Raw genomic sequence first — 22,922 nt, 5'->3', positions numbered from 1 at the left:
ATTTTCAATTCTTGCTGTATTTTTTCATGTGTAGGATATGTTTCCCATATCAACTTCATTTTTTTCCTATGAAATAAGAATTACCCTTGAAATCAGGCTCATTCCTTGAGTAAGATTCAGAACTGCACTGCTGAATATTTTATAGTATCAGCATTTGCAAAATTACTTGTACCTGTCCTAGTATACAGAAATGTGACAGGGAGGCTCACTGAACTTTCACTAAAGCCAGTGGAGTTTGTTCAAAGACAATTAATTTGCCCCAGTAGATATGATTAAAGTGATAAGTTCTTCTAATTTTAGAGTAACCTGCATAGCACATGGCAAAACATTCTTAATGGACATGTATTTCTATTTTTTTTTTCCATGTTCTCTTGCTATGATTTTTTTTAAATTTTTTTTTAATATATAATATAGCTGATGTTGCAGGACACTACTCTCAGACATATTAACATATATCCTTTGGAACAGGTTCATTCTTACTTTAATCTTCTGACCACTTTTAAACAGTCTCTGAGTGGAAAATATTTCCTTACTTAGCAGCTGGATCCCCTCAATTTACACTAGAGATTGCCAAAGGATTTGAAAGACCCATTAGTTTTAACATCCACAGTTGTACCCATCTCATTTTATGGAGTTGCAAGCTGGATTCAAGTCAAAAAAAGACTTGTAAACTTATGTGCAAGTTTATTTGGAAGAGTCTTGATGTTCTTTTCTGAAAATAGTAGGGTATTAGCAGTTAACAGATAGGCTCTATAACCATTTAAAGAAAAGATACCATCCAGGAACAAAGTGTTGGAAAGGGACTACTAGGTCACTGAGTCTACTTGTTCCCATTTGCAGGAACTACAAAATATGACCCAGTTCATTCCCTTACCAAGAGCCATCCTAACATTCCTTAATGCTTTGTCCCTGTCTCCCTTCCCAGGATGCTGTTTTACACTGCTCTGATAATCAGAAACTCTCCCAATTTCCAGCCTGAATGTATTTACTGCCATTTTACAGGGTTGTTTTGTTTTCCTGTGTTAGTACATAAGGTGTAGCAGAAAGTGTGACAGAGACGACTGATTGCAACACTACCTAACTGCAACTACTTTGGGAAGATCTCTATGCACAACTTCCATTATGAAAAAAATATGAGAAACTTAGGAACTTTTGGACGGCAAACAAATTGATCAGAGTATCTATAATTAAGGGCTGGCTAACTAGTCAGCCAAGTCATCTCAAACTAGTTGGCCAGGAAACTGTTCAGCCACTGCAGTGAATAAAAGGATGTGAGGACTGTGTGGAGGACTGAAAAGATAGTCAAGGATTATGGAGATGGGTGTTGGAGAGGAGGAAGGCAGGGACAAGCGATGGCTGCAAACTTACTGTGGAAGGAAACAGGACATGGGCACTTCAGTAGGAAAAAAGGGGGAAACTGGTCCAATGAGTATGGTGAAATTTTAGGGGATAGTTTAAGACGAACTTTTCCAAAAGTAGTAATAAAGTTGGTCTACTTCCACTTAATAGTGATGGAAGCAACATTACAACAACTTTTTCCATGGATTAAAAAAAACCCAGATCAGCATTTTAAAAATTGCATTTGAATGACTATTGCCAAAATGCAGCAAGTATTTGCTTTTGCTATTAAAGAAAAAAATTAAAGGCACAGAAATAATAAAATGCACAAAAGCCAGAGGTATTAAGTCAGAAAGCACAGGGAAGAAGATTTAGGCCTTCATAACAGCAATAATTTCAAAAAGGAACACACATTCTGATACAGAAAAAAGATAATTGAGATGCAAGACTTTAATCAAAAAGAAATAATACTGAAAATATACGAAGCAAAAATGCTGTAGTATAAGCTCATGGTAAAGAAGAACTAAGTTTCACTATAGATGATTCTTAATCTAAATAAATTAATAGATAGAAATAATTGGGGTTTTTTTTCAGATATCTAGACATCCTGAATGAAAATTAGTTGAGCAGCTTCCCTGAAGAGATGTTAGTTAATTGAATATGGCTGCAACCGCACATCGTTTTATCGGTAATAAATACCCACTAAACACAATATATCAGACTCACCAAAGCACACCGGTGACAGTGGGAACCACTAGCAAAACTGTCACATTAACCTGGATAGGACGGGAACATTCATATAGCCCTGGGATGACTATTGTTCTGAATTTCCTTCTAGCAGTCAGTAGAGAGACAGAGCTTCTCAAAGAACTGAAGAAGGGTTCCCTGACTGATGCTCTGTAGGAACACTTCTCTCCACTGACTACAAAAAACAGCCTAAGGAAGATTCCTTTCCATAGGTATAAGTAAGTTATCCAAATACCTCATAAATTTTATTTTCCAAAGGACTTAGTTTCTTAGCCTTAGCATCTTCAAAATAATTAAGCATGAATTTACATCTCTGAGTGCATCAGCTTTTAGGCACTACTTCTATTTTCAAAGTAGCCACTGCCCTGCCATGTAAAGCCACAGGTATAAAGTTCTCATGCCCCTGTTTATGCATTACCTGTGTTCAGAAAGAGCACTGGAAAAAATAAAGCATGAAAATACCAAGAGTTATTAAAACAAAGGCATGACCCTCCACCCTTTGGAAGCACCCAAAACAGCAGAAACTGAGGGAATATTTGCAGGAAGTATCACTAAAAGCCCTTCTCTCTTCACCCTTCTGTAGACATCAAATCATGGAGAGACAAAATTTTACCTGATACAGCACAGACACCTTTTTGTTTAACTGCAACCATAAGAAGAATGCCAAACACTCTCAAGAGCCAAGCCTCAGAACTTAAAACATATGGAAAGTCAGCTGAACTTAAGCTCTGATTTCTAAATTAGTTGAGTTCGTTGTAGCATTGTGGCAAGACACAGATGCCAGCAGGTCAAATTTCTGAATTAAATACTAAGTACTTCTTTGCAATAGCAATCCCAGAACTGCTGCTCCATTTCTTATACATACCTTTGGGCAACCTGCTACGTTGACAGATGTTAGCCTGTGGCAGTGAAATGCCATTGTTTTCACAGCTTCATCTGTCAGCTGAGGGCAGTAAGAGACATGGCAGTGTTCCAGGTATTTTGTGCCCTTGCAGAACTCCTGAAAGAGCGACAAACAAACCAGTCATTCTTAGGTGACACGCCTACTCTATTTTTCTCAATTTATGATACATTTACATCAATCCTTTGATCCACTTCAGGCACTTCAGTTTTCTAGGTACCCTTTATTAGTAGTGAAGTCATTTAGCCGTTGGCTGTGAATGTCACTAGAAAAAGAAGAGCTGCATTAAGAGGCCATTTTCCATTGCTTACATATTATACTATGTGTTCATTAGACTAACTTTCATATAGGTTCCACTCTATATATTAAAATATGTTGAATTTGCATTTAAATTGAGCACAACCCAGAAACTAAAGGTTTGTGCTTAGAGGACAAGCCCGAAATACATTTATTCTTCTACTCTCTGCAAATGCCTGTTTTTGTGTATATTAACATTTCTCTCTTCCCCCCCCAAAAAAATGAACAAACAACTGTATCTGTATAAATTACATTATTTTCTTGGAAAGGAATGAGTAAGAATCTCAGGCCTGTCACTCAGGAGTTCCGGGTTCTGATTTGCTCTGTGGAGTTCAGGCCAGTTAACTGTGGCTGAAGTGCTGTCCTGGTTTCAGCTGGAATAAAGTTAATTTTCTTCTTAGTAGCTGGTATAGTGCTGTGTTTTGGATTTAGTAGGAGAATAATTTTGGTAATACACTGATGTTGTCAGTTGTTGCTACGTAGTGTTTATACTGAGTCAAGGATTTTTCAGCTTCTCACGCCCAGCCAGCAAGAAGGCTGGAGGGGCACAAGAAGTTGGGAAGGAACACAGCCAGGGCAGCTGACCCAAACTGGCCAAAGGGGTATTCCATACCATGTGATGTCATGCCCAGTGTATAAACTGGGGAGAGTTGGCCCAGGGGCACTGCAGCTGGCCATTGGTCAGCAGGTCATGAGCAATTGTATTGTGCATCACTTCTTTTGTATATTCTCTTAGTAGTAGTAGTAGTAGTAGTAGTATTTTACCTTCCTTTTCTATCCTATTAAACTGTCTTTATCTCATCCCCTGAGTTTTACTTTTTTTTTCCCATTCTCTCTCCCATCCCACCGGAGGGGAGTGAACAAGCAGCTGTGTGGTGCTTAGTTGCCAGCTGGGATTAAACGACAAGTGCCATGTAATTCCTGCTGTGATACCTGTTAAGTACAATTTCTATCCTCATTTTTAGAGCAAATAACCACCTGCTGATTCTACTGACTTCAATTCCAGCACCTTTGTAACTCAGGTATTAGCTTTTTCATACACCCTGTAAAACAGAACATTTGGAAAATAACAGACCAAACCATTCAGTGACCTTTCCCAGCTTATAAAATTGAGAAGAGATAACTTCAGACATTATGAAATTGCAAGAGCTGTTTACAAAACATTTTGGTGACCTGCAGATGGCAAGTGATAAATAGGTGTAAGGTAGTATTATTACTATTATTGCTATTATTACTACTACTACTACTGCTACGACATTCCAGCTTCTACATGAGGTTTTTAATTTTTACATGAATACTTTTTCCATGTTCTCTTCTACAAGACCAACTGAAAAGACCAAAGGGACAATTTGACCAACTCAATGTGTTCATGTATTTTTCATCTTACATTTGATACTTGCACCTGTGACAGGTGATCATATGAATGAAAATGTTTAGCAAAATGCACATTAAAGTGTATATTTTAAATAGCATCAGATTATCCCACATAAAACTTTGCTTCTCATGAAACATGGGTAGTTATAACTGGCATACTATGCACATTTATTGTTTGCAATGAAACTCCTATGAGAGGCCACATAGATTCATGAAATAGATTTTTCTCCTTTGCACTCTGAAACTTCATTTACCTTTTGGCCTGAATCTTTTTCAAACCTGAAAATATTCACTTCTGGGCCTATAAAGAGAAGGAGGAGGTAGACCATAACTTGCATTTGTGGAAGCCTTCTCTTGAAAACCCTGCAGATTTGTTAACTCGAGAACCAAACAACATAAAATCGTATTTCTTCGCCTAACAGTGCCATGATGTGGGCATCACAGAACATTCTGCAGCTCAAGAAGCTTTAGCTTCAGTGAGAATCTCTCCTCTTCTGTGATGTCCATCCTAAAACCATGGTGAGATGCCTTAAATTTGTCACTGAGTTGATCTTCCAGGCCTGCTAATCTTGGCCTGAGGCCAGTGTAATTTGTCATTTACTGGAATGGAAATTTTACCTCTATAGGGGAAAGAAGGAAATACTTATGTAGTAGATTGAATAAAAAACACTGGTTGCACGAAGCTTTTCAAAACTTTCAAGAAGTAGTCCTGAAGTAAACAGACTAAGGGCCACATGGATAAATAACACATGTGCATGCACACAGAGACACACAAATGCACATTATCATGCACAAATATTGCATATTTATCATTCTGAAAAAAAATCTGTAGTAATCAGACTATTGCCTTTGACACATAGCTATTTTTTCCTTATGTAAAACAGGAACTCAGACACTAACATATCGTTGATCACTGAAAAATATTAGCTTTGTTATGACCAAAAATTACGTGATTCTGTGTGATTTTCCTAAGTCTTACCTAAACAGATGCAAAGAAACTTATTAAATCTGAAATTTGTTTCATAGACTGGAATTTTAGAACTTTTTGTCTGTATCCTCACTCTAGCTTCTTTTTTCTATCTACCAGCACAGCTGTAGCAAGGCAGTGCTTGGGCTTTGGGTTCTTGTTTTCTTTTACAAAAATATTAGAATGCCAATGGTTTAAGTTAGGATTAGTTAGAGTGGACAATTCAGATTTTATATTAATTGGCTTCTGTACCTTTCCTATTTCAATCTTAGCTCTACAGGCTGTTTGTTACCTGCAATACAGAAACATTCTAAACCCAGTAAATCAATGTTTTTTATCCATGTGTAAGAGAAACTGTACTCCCTTCAGAATTAGGCCTTAGATGTGATGACTTAATCACTGCATTCTCGGCTGGGGTATGTAGTACAAGCTGAAGCCAAGATTTCAATGCCTGGGAGATATGTTTATCTTGTTTTTACTGGCATAGTTTGTCTACACACATATTTAAAATATCCTTCAAAGTCAGGTTCTGAATTTGCTCTTAAGTTTAAGTCTACGCCTATATTATTTTGCAAATAGCACTAAAGTTATATTTGCCATCAAAGGGAATGGAGCTTTGTTTGCTCTCTTCATCTCTGTATCCCTGGTTCTATGCCTATAAAGAAAATAACAGAAGTTGTGAAGATAAATTATGTTTGCAAAACATTTAGACGCTACAAAGAATCAAATACCATATGAAGGAAATAACATCACTTTCTAACTTATTTGCACAATTTTCATTCTCTGTAAATAAGGCCTGAGGACACACACAAGCATCAATGAAAATATGAAATACTAAATTACTGCTTATTAAGTGAGCATCATCTGAGTTATGAATGAGCAAAGATCCTATTTACAAAATATGTGATCACATAGGCATTTACATACTGCTATAATGCCTGGGAACAAGTAAAAGAATTAACACTATACAGTCAACATTATTTCTGTTTATATTATTTTTGGTTCTATTATTTAGTTATTTTATAACTTTGCAGCAATTTACCTTAACAGTGTTAGTAAAGCCCTCTTAATATGCATTTTCTTTTCGCATAAGTTAAATATTCTTTATATAATCAAAGGATAACCAAGTCATGCAGCATACAATGGGATTACTCTCTACAAATTTTCCACAAACTCTTATCCTTAGAATCAACTTACAAAAAAGGACTTGCCATTTTGTTTCAAGTTACTTCATACCTCTTCTTCTTTCTCCTGCCCTCCCTAGATCCATGACAACATGGCTTCTGTAACTAACTCCTACATGTACTCCCTGCTGATGCTTTCTTCCTCAAAAAGTTCTAATTCATATGGCAGACAAGGAAAGCATACACACTTTTTTTTCCACAGTCTCTTTTTGAACTTACTCTACATAGTGAGATAACTGAAATAGCTTCTTAGCCATAAGCATAGCACAACGCAGAAGTGAATATTCTCCTCTGAAAGCAGCAGTGCTGGCGCTGCCCGGCTTTCCGTGAGGTACACAAAATGTACATACTTGGTCATTGTTTTGGTTAAAAACATGGAACTTTACACAGAACAGTCATGAAAGGCGAGTCAGAATTATTCCTAAAGAAGCAAATCCTAATGGCCTGACGTGTATGTTGGGTAAAAAGATTCAATCCAGATGCATCCCTTGTGGTACAGCAACAACTGACTCATTCTTACAATATATGGCTATAAAATGATGGATGTTGGAGCTTTATAATGGAAAAAATGTAGAAGCTGAAGACTGGGATTATGTGATGGCATTGCCTGTACCTGCAGCCTTATGATCTGCAACTGTTTATGGGCATGAAATTGATATAATTAAAAAACATGGTTTAAGCATTTCTGTTACATATGATTAGGAACAATTCTCAGTTACAGAAAAAAGTGCTCTTATTTGGATGTAAATCCTCCCTCCTTCCTAACAAGATGGATGGTTCTTTTTTTCTACAGTAGTTACCAACTAGTGTTTATTTCTTATATCGCTCTGAAACACAAAGCAGTAAATCTATGCAACCATACTGAATTTGTCAAACCTCCATAAGGATTTAGGTAAATTTCAAGCAACCTGTGATAAGGAATTTCACAGTTTAACTATACATTTTGGAAATGGTCATCTCCCTTTCTTCATGCTGAATTTTCAAACTAGGTTCATTTCATGCCCACTAAATTATGCATAGAAGTAAACAGCAAAAAGTTGACCCTTATCCACCCTTTTCATGTCACTTGCGATTGAACAGATCTCAGTCGTATTCCCTCAGCCATCCCCTTTTCAGACCGCAGGTTCCTTGCTTCCTTATCTGTTCCTTTTATGGAGATTGTACCATACCTCTGATCATCCCTATTACCCTCTCAGAATCTTTTGCAGTTTCCAGTGCAATGCTTTACCCATAAAAAGAATTACAGTAACACTGAATAACTGATTTTACCAAAACGAGACAATGAGTACTAATAAATCAGAATTTAGTATGTAGTTAGTGCTGTGATGATAATGTAAGTCTAATAAATATTTGGATGGCAAGTCTCATTGTTGACATTCATTAAAAAAAACAAGAGTCAGTAAATCAGAAATATGAAAGAAATTTATAAGCATTGTAAAATGAAATTCAAATTATTAGTATTGTATTAGTACTAGTGTCAATGTATTAGTATTAATATGTCTATGATAACTGTTAATTATTCAAAAGAGAAAGTATTTTCTCACTGTGTAACTTCATAACTTATCATCAGTGTACATAACTGCCTTTGTGGCAACTTCAATTAGTAGGTTGCCTTTCTACAAATTAATTAATTTCCTGTCTGATTACTTTATAAAGATTATTGACCCTGGGAAATTTCTAAGTTCATAGGCTAAGTATGAGATCAGAACACTAAAAAATACATGTTGTAACCTAATCTTTTTATTTTAAGAACAATATCTAGCTTGATATTGCCCAGATCCAATATTTAAATTTCAAAACCACTGTATCTAGTAGTAATTTTAAAAATAAAAACGATTAAAAAAATGAAGTTTACTGAGATTCAATAGATGTCTTGCTGTGAGCATGATGAGATCTTTAGAATAAGAAGCCAGTATTTCAAACACCTAGCTTAAAATACAAGTAGTCCATTTTCTAGCAGATTAGTTTCATCATTAGATATGAATAAATTACACATTTGATGTTTTTAGGATATGTTTAAAGGTTTTATTAAAATAATAACACAGTGCCATTTGTGCTATTTTTCCCATAAACCAGCTAATACATCTATTCAATCTGGAGAAGATGCACATGCATTTCTCACTGAAATATAGTTTGTTATGTTTAATCATAATAATCACACCATTTATGCTGGTAAGAAATATGCCTTTAGAGGTATATTGAGACATATTTTTGTGTCACTAAGAGATAATGATGTGTAGCAATGTATCAGCAGCACATGAGGAACCAAGTGTAACAGACTAAAAGAAACTCAACTATTCCATTGAGCTAGGCATGCTAAGTCATCTAAAAAGGGCATTCAACAAATGACTGACCAAAGAAGCAGAAAGCAAGACCTGAAAGCCCACACCAGCGATGGGAAAAGTATGTTTTAGATAGAAATTGGTGAAGGATTTGTAGAGCAAGAAAGAAGTAATAGTACCAGCAATTTAGATTGCAATTTGCACAGTACAATTCAGTAGAAATTAAGGCTCTTGTGGAGTGAATTTCAGAGTCAAGCAGAATTCAAGACGCATTAAAATTCATGGAAGGAATGGAAAAAAATTGAAAGGTATGAAAGGGGAGAATCATTTGTAGGAGTGAGAGTGTAGAATGGTGTAATGAAGAATGAATGATGATGTACAGAGTAAAATAATATCAGTTTTGGACATGGTTAATTTGAAGAAATAGAGAGGCTTCCAGGAAACACCAAGAAAAGAGGTGAAGTTTTACCTGAATCCCAGTATCACTGATGTTTTTGCATTCTGATATAGAAAGTTCCTTTATTTTTCCATAGTGGCCAAGGGATCTCAAACCCTAAAAAATTCCAGAAAAATTAATCTTAAAAATCAAAACATGCTATTATATATATATATACATTTAATATGTTAAAACGGTCAATAATATTCAATGTCTGTGTATTAAAGCTTCTATCTAAGAATTAGAGCACCTTTTAAGACATTCTCTTCAGCAGAACACATATAGTTTATCATCCAATTTTTGCTTGAAGAATGTACAAGAGTTAAGAATTCTTTGCAGAAATAATTCAACTGAGAAAGCAAAGAATTAGATTTTCCTACCTGTTCAGAAAGAAAGAAACTGAAGAAAAAAGTAGTGTGGTGTGAAATAGTTCCACAGGACACAGACCAGGACTCTCATAAAGCAATATACATTTACAGATCTCCTCCAAAATTTGGGTTTGAAAGAACTTTTCACAAATTTTTTTATTGGAAGAACAAAATACTATTTGCAACAACCAAATAATATCTTAAAATTGCTGCCTTTATGATTTGCTTACCAGTAAGGGCTTTATGGCTACAGCTGTGGTACAAGACAACATTTGAAATGGTCCAGTCACACTCATGGGTGCATGAACAACGCCCATACTCAAGACAATAGGGAGGTGAAAACTTTGGTAAATTCCTATTTTAGGAGTGCAAAAGGATCCAAAGATGCTTTGTGATATTTATTCCTTGAACACCAGGAAACAGGACCATGTTCTGATCCTAAACTCTCTAATTTGAAGGAGAATTAAATGTTGATTTTGTAAAATGTATTTTGATAGTCACAGCAGAATATGTCTGTGCTTCATATCAATAAAGTAAACTTTACTGAAAGACAAAGTTATTACTTTATTCCATATGGTTAATAAATTATCTACAATTAGGCAGCAAACAGCACTGCACAGAGAGGAAATACCATCTTGAAAAAATAAGCACATGTAAAAAGTGTCTGGAATCCAGATGTGGACACTGTAATGATAATGCTGGAAGAGTGTGGCTGGAGTTCAAATTTTGCAAATTCCTGAAATCTCACAAGCTGAATAAAAACAAAAAATGAAGGAGATTTCCAATCCTGGCTACTTAAAAAAACAAAGAAATTTGTATTTTTCTCAGCAGACGCAGTTATGTGGTGACCATTACTTTCAACAGCTTCATTAAAATCTACAGATTTCAAATTTTTGTTGACCACAGCACTCCTATTCAAGACAAAAAAACAGTTATGTACTTAAACCCCCAAATGGGTTTATGTCAGAACTTGAATTCCTGACAGCAGAGACTGATAGTGATAGATGTGACCTTATGGACTAATTTCTTCTTGCAGTTTTATTTATTTAAAATTGGTGCCACTTTCACGTACTTGGTAATGAAATATTAAAGAATATTATAAAGATTTTTTTGCTACATGACAACTAATTCTGCTATGACTCCAAAGATAATTTATAATCATTTTATATTACAAGAGTGACATTGAATTACAGAACAACTTTTTTTTTTTTCCCCAATGAAAACCAAGGTCTCCTTTGAGGTGTTTCATCAATAATTCCAGATTTGAGAAGGGAAAGAGCAAAGACATGGAAGACAAGGAATGTCATTAGGAACTGTCTATGACATAGAAAAACTATGAAACTTTTACATTTCCAAAAATACACCTCTTCTAAGCTATATGAAATTTTTAATTATTATTTTTGTATCTAACATATATACAAAGGAGCCAATTATCACTAGTTTTATTAGACTTCCTGATTTATTCAGTAGTAGTCCCTGACAGATAACATCAGGGATCTCCATCCAAGATACTGACCTATTTCTAGAGACTTTTACCTTCTATACTAAGCCTCCAGACATTTTTGAAAGATATGGTCAGAGTGATCATACTATCATTGGAAATAGATGCTAGCAAAAGCAATACTGTGCAGCATACAGACTAGGATCACCCACCCTATGTGTCTCCAAGAACATATTTCCCCTTTAACATAAAGAAATCACCCCAGGTATCTTTGATCAATCTTCTGTTGCCATGGAGAAAGGGAAGACTTTGTCCTGCATCTCTTCTATAGCATGTGTATTACCATTTCCATTTAGAAAACAATTTTAAGAGAAACTTCTTATTCCTCTCCAACAGCTGTTTTTTTCAAGCAATTTTTACGTTTTTGTTCTGTTTCATTTACCTTATTACGTAAGGCCTGCAGAAAATTTCAGAACTTCATTTATTATTATTTCATGATGGTTTTTGTAGATGAGAAAATGAGTATCAACTGTACTAGTTGGTGAGGGTCTTCACTTGCTAGAGACAAAAGTCATTTGAGACTGTGGCATACCACTCTATATTCACAAGCTGCAAGTCTCTGCCTTTCAACTACAGTCTGCAATGAATGTACCGTCTCTCGTTAACAATAACCATGTGCTACACTATTTTCAACTTCTGAGATTGCTGTTCACATATCTTTCTGTAACCTTAAAGGTCAGCATCTGTAATGTATATTTATGTTCCAGAGATATAAATATGTTACTTCCTGTTCATACCCTAAACCAAACAGATTGACCTCAAAGTGACTCCAATCTCGGAAGACAGCTATTAAGAGGTATCTCCCACCTTCTATTTCTGAGCCATTTAATATGAAATGACTCAGCTTATCCTCTAAAATGCTCAGATTTCTGCACAGATTAGCCACAGTCAGGCACCAGTTCCATGGATCAAACACTAGACAAGAGGAATGTAATTCCTATCATGCAGTATCACTTTGCTAATAACAATACATATGCGGCAGAACAAAATTCAGTTTCAGATAGCAAAAAACCTTCTGGAAAATGGGTAAGTTCTTAAGCAAATGTAGCTATACTGTATCCAATACCTGAGCTAATGTAAAGGTGGGTCAGACCTGTTTACATGAACTGTGGAGACATTCTTCTATTGCAGTACAGAAATCCCTCTGTATGATTTTGTGTACAATGCATGCCATAAAATTATATTTCTGTACCTAACACCTTCTGTGGTTAGACCAGATCATAACTTACGAAATACGGTTGCCAACGTTTCTTGACACTAAGTCCAGACAACAGGGCTTCCATTGTAACAAAATATCTTGTAAAAATATCAAGCCCAATTTTCACCATTGCTAAGTATCTTTACTTCCTACTGATTTGCATTGGGACTCAAGGTGTTAGCACATCTGGCATTGATTGTAATGACTCTGTGTTACTATTTCCTGTTTCTATGCACAATTAAGTTGCTAAGTCTCCAGGTCAAATTCTCTCCTTCTCTATTCTCCCAAGCAAACTGGAGTGCTAACATCTGAATTTGGAGCCCACTTTAATGTATTTTAACATTTCCTTTTCCCTGCCTTGGGAATGTGTGTGATTTGTTACCTCCTTTCCTTTGGAAATCAAATGCAACTAATTCATTTGCAGTCTGTTGCTAGCTATATCTATTAGACCTGATATTTTTTTCTTAACTTTCACAAGGCTCTTACTCAGACCTACTGGCCTAATTTTCTAACAGACCAAAATGTGGTGCCAGGCTATGGATTCAAGTCACCGTAGATTCAGAAGCCCACTAAGAGTGCAAAGAAATTACTCTAGAAAACTGTGGAAAGCCAAAATGCCACTTTTGGAGGTTTTTTATCCCTTACTTAGAAACTTGTTATTAAAATATTAGTAAATACGTTGCAGCCTGGCCTTCAGGACCAGCCAAGATCTGAAGATCATTAAGTACAAACACATAAGTAAAGAAAGTTGAGCTAACCCTTTATACTTCCATATAACCACTACTCCAGAGTTCTCAATGATTACAAATTATCCTCAACTTTAAAGAGTAACTACACATAGCATGCAAAAAATCTGTGACTGATCAGCTGACTTGATGCCACAGACAATTCTTGAGGAGGCATTTCAGCCAGAAGAGAGAATGGGGCCTTAGATTATTACAAGAGAGAATTTCATGCATGGCAGTCATTGTGGAACAAAATGCAGAAGCAAAGAATATTTCTTTGTATACTTCATATTTCCTTTTTATCTTTCATTTCAGAAGTGTATCAGGGTTCTTCCCATTTTTAAAGTATTTTACCAATTTCTTCTGGTTTAGTCTACTTTTTTCTCTCTCATTATTACACTGCATATAATTCACCACTGATGCTAAGCTTCCCCAAGTCTATGTCAGGGCATTGTGACAAAAACAGAACAAATGTTTGTTTGTTCTGTTTTTTGTGATAAAACAGAACAAATGTCCTTCCCACCATTAAAAAAAGTTATCAAGACTTAAAAATGTGTGTTAATTTATTTTAAAAAATTAATCTTTAATAAAGAAGGAAATATTTTCTGACATGTAGAAGGATGAATGCTAAAATAACTGAATGAATAAATTAATATTTTTAATGTAATTGTGTTTTATTTTATTTAATGTTATGTTATGTATTTTATATGAGTAAGAGCAATACAGTCAAAGCCCTAATGAAAAAAGTGCAGCAACATCTTTGGTATGCCACCAGTCTCTCATATGCATAAAGCTGATACCCTCTGCATTGGATGATATTTGGTTTTGTTAATGAATGGTCTTCAATTTTTATTTAGCAAGACATGTAAGCGTACATACAACCTTAAACGTGATGAATTACTTGCCTTATTCTAGGTTCTGTTTAGAAGTTTGCCTAGGCATTTTCTCTTAATGTAAAATGCATAACTTTCTACAGAATGCCAAAATTTGAATACATGTAATGATTATTTATATTCAATTTCTAGTCCTTCTGTTGATAAGTAGACTCAGGACAAGGATAAAAAACTTTTCCAAACATGAGAGAGAGATGAGCGCTATATTTCTTATTAGCACTGCATATTTTAATTACCGTGAGTCTACAGGGTATTGTAAATATTATTTTATTAACAAGATCTCATCAGGAAAATTCTAAGAGTCAATATATTTCTTCCAAATGCAACACATTCCCTGAATGAAAGACAGATTGCAACAGGAACAATTCACTTATTTGGCACCAGAGAAACTACACAGGAAGGCACCAATAGTGGAAAAAACTTCCAATTTGATTAATATTTAAATCAGTCATACCTGAGGCACAAATCTGCAAGAAAATCTGACTCTACTGTATCTTTTCTCCTCTGACCTTTCCTTAAGTATATGTTATCCTTATTCCAGTAAATTCTGCTCTGCTTTGATGGGCAGAATGACTCTGCTGACATTTGAAAAACTAAGAAAGGAAAATTCTCCTGTGTAGTGCAAATCTATCTTGCGCATTCTACGTGTTTCACACTAAATAGGAAGACAGCAAAAACAACAGAGATCTACTGCACAGACTACAGGAAATCGCATGAGCCTTACAATTTCTCTTTATCAGCACAGCATAATGGTGTTGATTACTGCACATAAAACATTGCGTGCTCTGCTACATTTTGGAAGCAATCTGGTGACAGTACTTACAAAGTCTAAATTGAAAGATATCTTCATATAACGTCATCTATATGCTAATAAAATGCATAATAGAAAGTCAGTGCATACAAATAGTAGCTTGTTACAAAGCAGACTGCTAGATTTCCTTTTATCAAATCATGTTTTAAGATTAGAAAATGCATTTATTATATCTGCGTGAACGTTATATACGTAAAACACAGTGAACAGCAAAAAACATAACAGTTTTGTAGCTAGTACCAGCAATCAGATCAGAAACTACAGAAAATGATAAATGGCCAATTTCCGGGTTAATTTATGTGTCTTGTGGGAGGGAGGCAACTGAATGCCTTAGAAATGCAGTGTAAGCAAAAGAGCTTGGCTTATTGCCGAGGTCATGGGTTGTGCTATGTGAAAACTAGAATAAGAAGCAACACAGCATTTTAAAATACTAGCTGTGGCAGGCAAGGAGAAAGAAAACATTTATACTGAAACATTGTGGGACTGTAATTCAAGGCATTATAAATTTCATTCAGATAAAATTTTATGGTATTTTAAATGACTGCATTACATGAAGCCTTCTTGGATCTCCCAACACTCTTTATTTAGCTTAATATTTTTTTTCAGGCCTCCATAAAAGATACAGGCATTTTAATTACTTTTTTCACATTTTAATTACTTTTACACAAACTCTGTGTTAGAGCCAATAATAAAGTTCTCGGTCAAAATTCTGTTTGAACAGTGACTGAGTGAATAGTGTCTATGGCAAGTTTTCATTTCTCCTAGATTTCTGTGTTAAGTGAAAAGAGTTTGCCCCAAAAGAAAAAGAAACAGCAGAACTGGCTCTGAATCCCGCACACAAGGCAGCACCTGCCAAGAACATCTAATGAGGAGGCCTGTGATGTTTAACCTGGCTCCCACACTTGCTATTTTGCTTTCCAGAGTCTTAGCAACTTGACACATTGAAGATACCTTGTTAGTAATTCTTTCACTAGCAATTATTTTCTAGACCACAGTGTAGAGCAGTACCTCTGCTAGAGCTAACAATCAGGATTTTTCACCATAAAATCTAGTTCATGGAAAACACAATTTTTACAAATGTAAAAGATACCTTTTTTTTTTCTTTCAGTTTTCCTCAGGTCTAATCATCCTGGAGCAAAAAATTTCTGTTTAACAAACTTTTTTTTCAGATCAGTTATACAGCAGCCAAACTTTCTCTTTTTGACGGTTTCTGTTTCTCTCTTTCAAATGTGAGAATTGTCCAATGTAAGAATTACCTTTTATTGGGTACTGCCTATACATGGGCTAATATTGTATAATATACATTTCTAAAATATGTTTTCATGATACTGCAACTCCACTGCTTCATATCCATGCAGGTTTTTAAATGAATGGATTTTTATTGTATTTTTTCAGAAAGCCTAAATAAATAGTAAACACATTCATCATTCTTTAATCATATATATATACCATATCTGAGATGCTGGTTCCAGAGAGATCAATGGATATCAGTGATGACATATTTCCCAAAGCTTCAATTCCAGCATCAGTCACATTTTCACAGTGACGCAGATTTAGGTAGGTCAATTCATGACATCTAAATTAAATTTAAAAAAAACCAAACCAAACAAACAGAAATGTCATGTTTCCACTTTTGTTACAGAAATGTAGTATAGCAAGTACATTTTCATAATAAACCTTGATAAGTTTTTTTCAGGGGACCTATGAAAATAAGCACTCTAAACCCATGGAATTATACCAGACTTTTGATACCTAGCTTACATAGGCACTTACAGGATTGTACTCATGATATATAAGCATTGCAAATATTTCAAACCATGAACAGCAATGAAATTAAATCAAAATATGGAAATCAAGAACCTGTACTACAAATAAAAATATTTTTTACATTAGTTTGATACTTGACTTGTCCCCATCTCCAAATCCCTTGTATCTTGCACAGAAGCTTCAAAGCTCACTGCAATGACAGAATTCAGGACCCCAAGGCTATATCCACACCCAGCTACAGCTACACAAGTAATGGTGCACAGCAAATGAAGACATTTCACGTTCTGCAAATCAGCACTCACTGACCACACATGGAAGACTGAATTTCACTGCATAAGCACTGTAAACTATATGTTCCCATAACCAAACCAGAAGACCTGAGAAATGTGACGCCTCAAACAGTGCATCTATGCTCAGTGATGCTCAGCTATCCAATACCTACTTCTGAGGAACTGGAATTTAAGAAGTTTATCAATAGAGTGCTTTTTGTTTGTGCAGACATCAGTATTTATAGAGTTTACAAAAATGTGGCTTATACATACTAATCTTTTAATGCAGTTTTGTCACTGACAACCATCATTTAAGCACTTTTTCCACCCTAAAATTAAGACTTCTCAGGTTTCCATATTTATATTGATGAATTCCCCTTTATATAATGGGTCATTTTTAAAGAGATTCACAATGCCAAAAGGGACTAGTCATTTATCTAGGACAATATTCTGTATATAATTGGCTGTACAATTTTACCCATTTATTAACATAATTAAGAACATTAACATTAGAAATATGTTGAAAGTCTAACCACACTATAAAAATATTGTACTGGACTATGGTACCTTTGTGCTATTTCTGTGACAGAAGCATCAGTGACACAAATACAATTAGTCAAATTCAGCTCTCTCAGCTTAGCTCCTGAAGAACCTTGTACAAATGTCCTTACACCTCCATCACTGATTCTAAAAGAGAAATGTAGGCAATATTTATAATATGTATTTTTCCTACTCCATACAAGTCAATGTATAATTTGCATTCAGCAGCCTGCATTGTAGATAAGCAGAAATTAATAATGGTCTATTTTTAATAGCCTTTTAAACCCCAAAGGAGTTGGAGTAATTAATGGCTTGATTAGAAAGATGCTGCTCTTTGGAACTGCTGAAAACCAGAACTTTCTGAATCAAATTCTGTTGGAGATTACGAGAACTTCCATTAGTTCCAACACTCAGATATGATAGCGTTCCAAAAGACAGAGCTTGGAAAACATTTCTAGAAAGTATCAGAACCTGTTTAAACATTTTAGAGTACTATTTGTTTTAGTATCTTTGTTAACTTAAGGAACTGAAACAATTTAAAGGAAAAATTATCTTCTAGCACAGAAGTAAAAGTCATACGTAGTATACGTATGTAGTAGTTGTACTGTACACATGCATGAAGAGGTAACCTTATTTTGTCCTTGGAGTGTTTCATTTAATCAATTGTATCTCTCACACAAATTGCCAACTCATAATATACACAAAGGCTATAAAAATTAAGTCTTTCAGCCAAGCTGAGAGTGTCAGAGAGCTGACTACAACTTGGGCAAGTGTTTCAATACAGTTCATATCTCTGGAATGTTTAACATTACTTGTACACTTAGCTTTTCAATACATTCCCAGTATTTATTCCGTGTTCCCTGATGAATAAAAAATTAATCCCAGAATTCTGTAGGACAGAATTTTGGCTTGTACAGTTTGTTGCAAAGAATCACTGCAAATCCCAAAGTCCTAGAAACATATGGGTAGGAATAGCAATAGTAATAAAATGATAACCTGAACAGAGCCTCATTGTGTGACACAAGCTACAGATGAAGCTATAATTCATAAAGTGTTAAAGTAATCACTCTGCAATAATTCAACCACTGTGGTAGTTTCGGTGTTATTTCACAGTGCAGTTGTTCTTCATTCAAGATAGATAAATTTAAGAAATACACTTTCAGAATAATTAACTTGCATAAAGTCTGTAAGGAATGCAGAGCCTGGCAATGTAGTCAAGTGAATTTAAAAAAACCTCACATATTCTGTAACCACACTGGGCTTGAGGACTGAAATAGCCACATTATAACTTTTGAAATAATTGTTCCATGAATACACATGTTCAGTTTCTCTAGTCAGCTGATTAACTGTATAAGAACACAGGCCACACACTGCTTTATCATACATGAAGATAACATACTTAAACTGGGAAAATGTGCCCAGGGTATGAGCCACCACATTGCCTGTGTCCATTTTTAGACACCTTTTTACTCACATCTTTATTATTTCTTAATTCTAATAATCATGATCAGTTAATTTTCTTTCTTCATTGTTCACATGTAGTCAAATACTTCCTGTAATTTAAGAATTCTGAATTGTTAGATTTGCTCTTTCTGTCTCTTTCATTTCTCAAAAAATTTTCCACATGACTAAGTTAGAAAAACTTAGACTCTTAGACTAAGATGAAATGTCTATGAAAAAAAGGAAACTGATTAAGAGCACTAAGATGGCTAAGCATTTCAAAATCTGTTCTTAAGATTCCACCACCAGTATAGCGCTTCCCTTGATTTCTATGAGAAATTCCTAAATGTTTCTAACTCACAATGTGAACTTTTATAGCAACACACTGTCCAAATAAGAGAAACATAAATACTAACAATCCCCCTTTTGTAGTTTCATATCTCTTGAGAGAAACTCTTTACCAAGTTTAGATGTATTACAATCTATAACTTTGTTAGTCTGCAAAAGTAATAATATAAGCACAGAGTTTTACAATAGCTTTACAACTGCTTAAAAAGTTTTGTTAAGGTAATTCAGCAATTCTTTAGCAGTAGAGACAGTAGACACATGTGCAAACACACTCACAGCCCAAAACTTGGCTAACAGACTGGAAAATCCAGCCTTCTAAATGTTAAACCAGAAAATGCAGGCAGCTGTCTCATCTACCAAGTTGAACTACCAACATGATGTCATGGTATTACTCCAGCACTTCTCAGCTCATCTACATGCAATGTTATCAGATTTTTATACAGCATTAACAGGCACAAAAAGTCCTTTAGTTACACATTAAAGCAGAATTCCTACTTCACATGATGTCAGAAATTTTAAGATAAGCAGCAATTCTACCTTCTTTGTATTATTTTATAGGTTTGTTGGTTTTGAAATGTTTGGAGGTTTTGCGTTCCCTGTTCCCTCCCACCCTTGACTCCATCACTGTGCCACAAAACAGGGAACAAGTGTGCAGCTTTGGAAGCCCTTTCATTTGTCTTCGTTTCTACTGACACATGACACACCTGAAGTGGAAAACAGTCTTCACAAAATATACCCTTCCTCTACCACATAAATGACAACGTTGTCTTGGTAATTGTAAAAAATGGCAGTTTTTTTTATATCTTAGTATTAGATAGTTATGAAGTATTATTTTAATATTCACAAAATTAAACAATATCCAAATTTTAATAGAGCTGTGGCACTGGCATTGTCTTTGGTTATCATTTTCATCTTCTTCGTAGCCAAATTCCAGCACTAAAATATGCCATGGCTATTAAGTAATATTACAGTTGATTTTTTTGCTTGAACTGGAGTAATAATGAATGGTTTTTGCAAACATATACAGGAACAAAAACCTACTTGTATAAAATATTTTTTAAAATATTAAGATACGTGCATTAACATCCTAAGAATTTATTTCTAAAACTGAAAGATGTGCTAACAGGACTTATTACGAGCATAATTAACTTTACTAAAATTCCTTTGCAATGGTTTACAAAAATCCGGACGTGATATAGTACCTTATGCAGTCTGCTACATTCAGTACAAGAATATGCTTCAATGGTGAAATCATCTTAAGACTAGCATCTGTTATATTCGGGCAATCGGCCATATGAATGTGCCTGATGTATGGGCAGCATTTACTCATCAACTTGAAACTTAAATCAGTAATTTGGTTATTCCCTGTTGAAATATACAAAGATGTAAGTTACACATCTGAAATACATTAAGGGCCTGATCCAAATACCCACTGAAATCAGCTGAAAGATTTATTTCAAATTATCTGGATGAATTTTAAAAATACATCATCTTATTAATTTTGTGAATTATTATACTAACCTTCAATGCTGACCTTGACAAGTTTACATTCAGCAAGGGCTTTAAAAGCTGTATCAGAAAGATGTGGAGAGTCAAGAAAGACAACAGACATTATCTGTTGGCATTTTTCAACCAGAGCCTTCAAAGGGAGAAAGGTAAAATAAAATATTCATATACCTATGCTGTCACGTAACAAAAGATTAGCAAATATTCTGCATATAATACCAAATGTTACAATTTCAAACAAATAGTTATAATCCGTTTTAACAGTAACTTCTAGACAGTGAGCAGTACATAAACTACTGAAATTCTACATATATTTATTATGCTTGAGAACACAAGGAAAAGTAAGTAAGCAACTGGAGACATGAAGTATGGCAGAAACCCGAGACACTGGTCTAGTTAACAATAATCTTTGCAGAAGCCTGAAAATTCTTTTTTTGATGGGCAAAATCAGTAGCAGAATGCTGTTGCCATACATTATATTTGCTTAACACTGAAAAAAATGAAAAACTCTCATTTATAAACTGGAAGACCATAATTCAGCGATACCCATGTAGCAAAAGAAGACAACTGAATTTTTCTGAAAGTGATGGCAAGGGAGCAAGATTTATAAATATAACTAGATAATAGCTTTAAAAACTGTTTTCAGTGAGAAATTTTCCTCTTAAATTGTATCTGTATAACTTTCTTTAAAGTCATTTGAGAGGGTAACCTAGTTCCAACAACAAAAATTTTCTCAAAGTACAGATTTATTTTCAATTTCTTACTTGAATACATCTGTCTGTAAGAGTTGGCATTTTGTTGATTAGCAAATCTTGAATCCCACTGCAGCCATTGGCAATATTCTTGAAGCCATCAACTGAAATCTAAGTAAGAAATAAAATATTTATATCTTAGCAAGCCTAACAAAAACAATACAGGAATGGCTTGAGATCTTTTCAATCCTTTAAAATCATAGGTACCTAGATGCTCACTAAAACAAGAAATACATTAATCCCCCAAAAGAAAAACAGACCCATGAGGCATACATATTATTCTGAAGTTTTAACAACATAATCCAAATCCAGGATCTATTCCAAAAATGTGTCTACTAAGCAAGCAAGAGTAAGGCCCAACAATTTCTACAGTCAACACTATTTATGGGAGTAGCAATAAATGTCATCGTCACATCCTTCTACCTTTGTTTTCCCAACCTTATGAGGTATTCACACATGGCAAGTACTCACATCTAGTTTAAAGCAAGGTTTGGATATGGTAAACCTTGCTAATCATGTTTTTTTCCAGATCCATAGTAAAATGTGTGTTAAATTCAGATGGGATACAAAGAAAGACCCTATGCAATCACAATAACATGGAGCTTGTTTACAGAATCCTTCACATAGGACCACATCACCAACTCTATATACTCTGACAGAGCAATATTCAGTGAATCTATGAATGGACAGATGGATCTGTCAATTCAGTTTATTCCTTTTATCATTCCATGCAGTGGCTTCAGGGAGTGAATCCAGGGAGTCAAGTCTTCAACTGCCCAAATTCAATATATGTCAGTTCACTCTTGGGCATACATAGTTCTTTTGACATATAAACCCTGTGTAAAGTACAGGACAGTTTCCTTTCAGCCCCATGTTCTACAGACAACATGGATGTGAACCATTCCTCCCTATGAAATAGTCCTCCCTGATATTCACATGTAGAGATCTCACTATTTCCCAGGTTTTTGAAGTTGTATAATATAATAATCTTGTGCAGCTCAGACTACAGCTGTGCTCTTCACCGGGAATTCATTTGCAAAACAACCACAAAAAAAGCAGTCTGGCATGTTCTCCTGGGTACCAAATAAGGCCTGTGGAGACAAGAATCCAAAGGAGGAAACTTCAAAGATAAAGTATACTGGGAGGGATTCTTGCTGTACCCCACCTCTCCAGCTGCTGGAGAAGCCTGATTTGTTTCGTTATATTGCTTAAGGGGAACAGCAGTGTAAAACACAGGCTTTGCTTAGGGTATATATATTGTCTGACAGTGGACACCAT

The 22,922-nt window shown here is 35.0% G+C and overlaps 1 protein-coding gene across 1 annotated transcript in view; it reads right to left on the bottom strand.

Annotated features, from left to right (window-relative positions):
- Window positions 1-22,922, bottom strand: part of FBXL13 (F-box and leucine-rich repeat protein 13) — a 92,990-nt gene that overhangs the window by 11,128 nt on the left and 58,940 nt on the right. Inside the window, exons 14-20 of the mRNA XM_010581100.1 lie at window positions 21,657-21,755; window positions 20,908-21,025; window positions 20,589-20,751; window positions 17,626-17,745; window positions 16,472-16,598; window positions 9,560-9,643; window positions 2,951-3,085 (exon numbers count right to left, since the gene is read on the bottom strand). Of these exons, the coding sequence (XP_010579402.1) occupies window positions 2,951-3,085; window positions 9,560-9,643; window positions 16,472-16,598; window positions 17,626-17,745; window positions 20,589-20,751; window positions 20,908-21,025; window positions 21,657-21,755 (846 nt within the window). The remainder of the gene's footprint in view (window positions 1-2,950; window positions 3,086-9,559; window positions 9,644-16,471; window positions 16,599-17,625; window positions 17,746-20,588; window positions 20,752-20,907; window positions 21,026-21,656; window positions 21,756-22,922) is intronic.

Source organism: Haliaeetus leucocephalus, unplaced genomic scaffold (genome assembly GCF_000737465.1).
Source record: "Haliaeetus leucocephalus isolate CR32 unplaced genomic scaffold, Haliaeetus_leucocephalus-4.0 Scaffold751, whole genome shotgun sequence".
Classification (NCBI taxonomy): domain Eukaryota; kingdom Metazoa; phylum Chordata; class Aves; order Accipitriformes; family Accipitridae; genus Haliaeetus; species Haliaeetus leucocephalus.
This window is presented reverse-complemented; position numbering and strand designations above follow the sequence as displayed.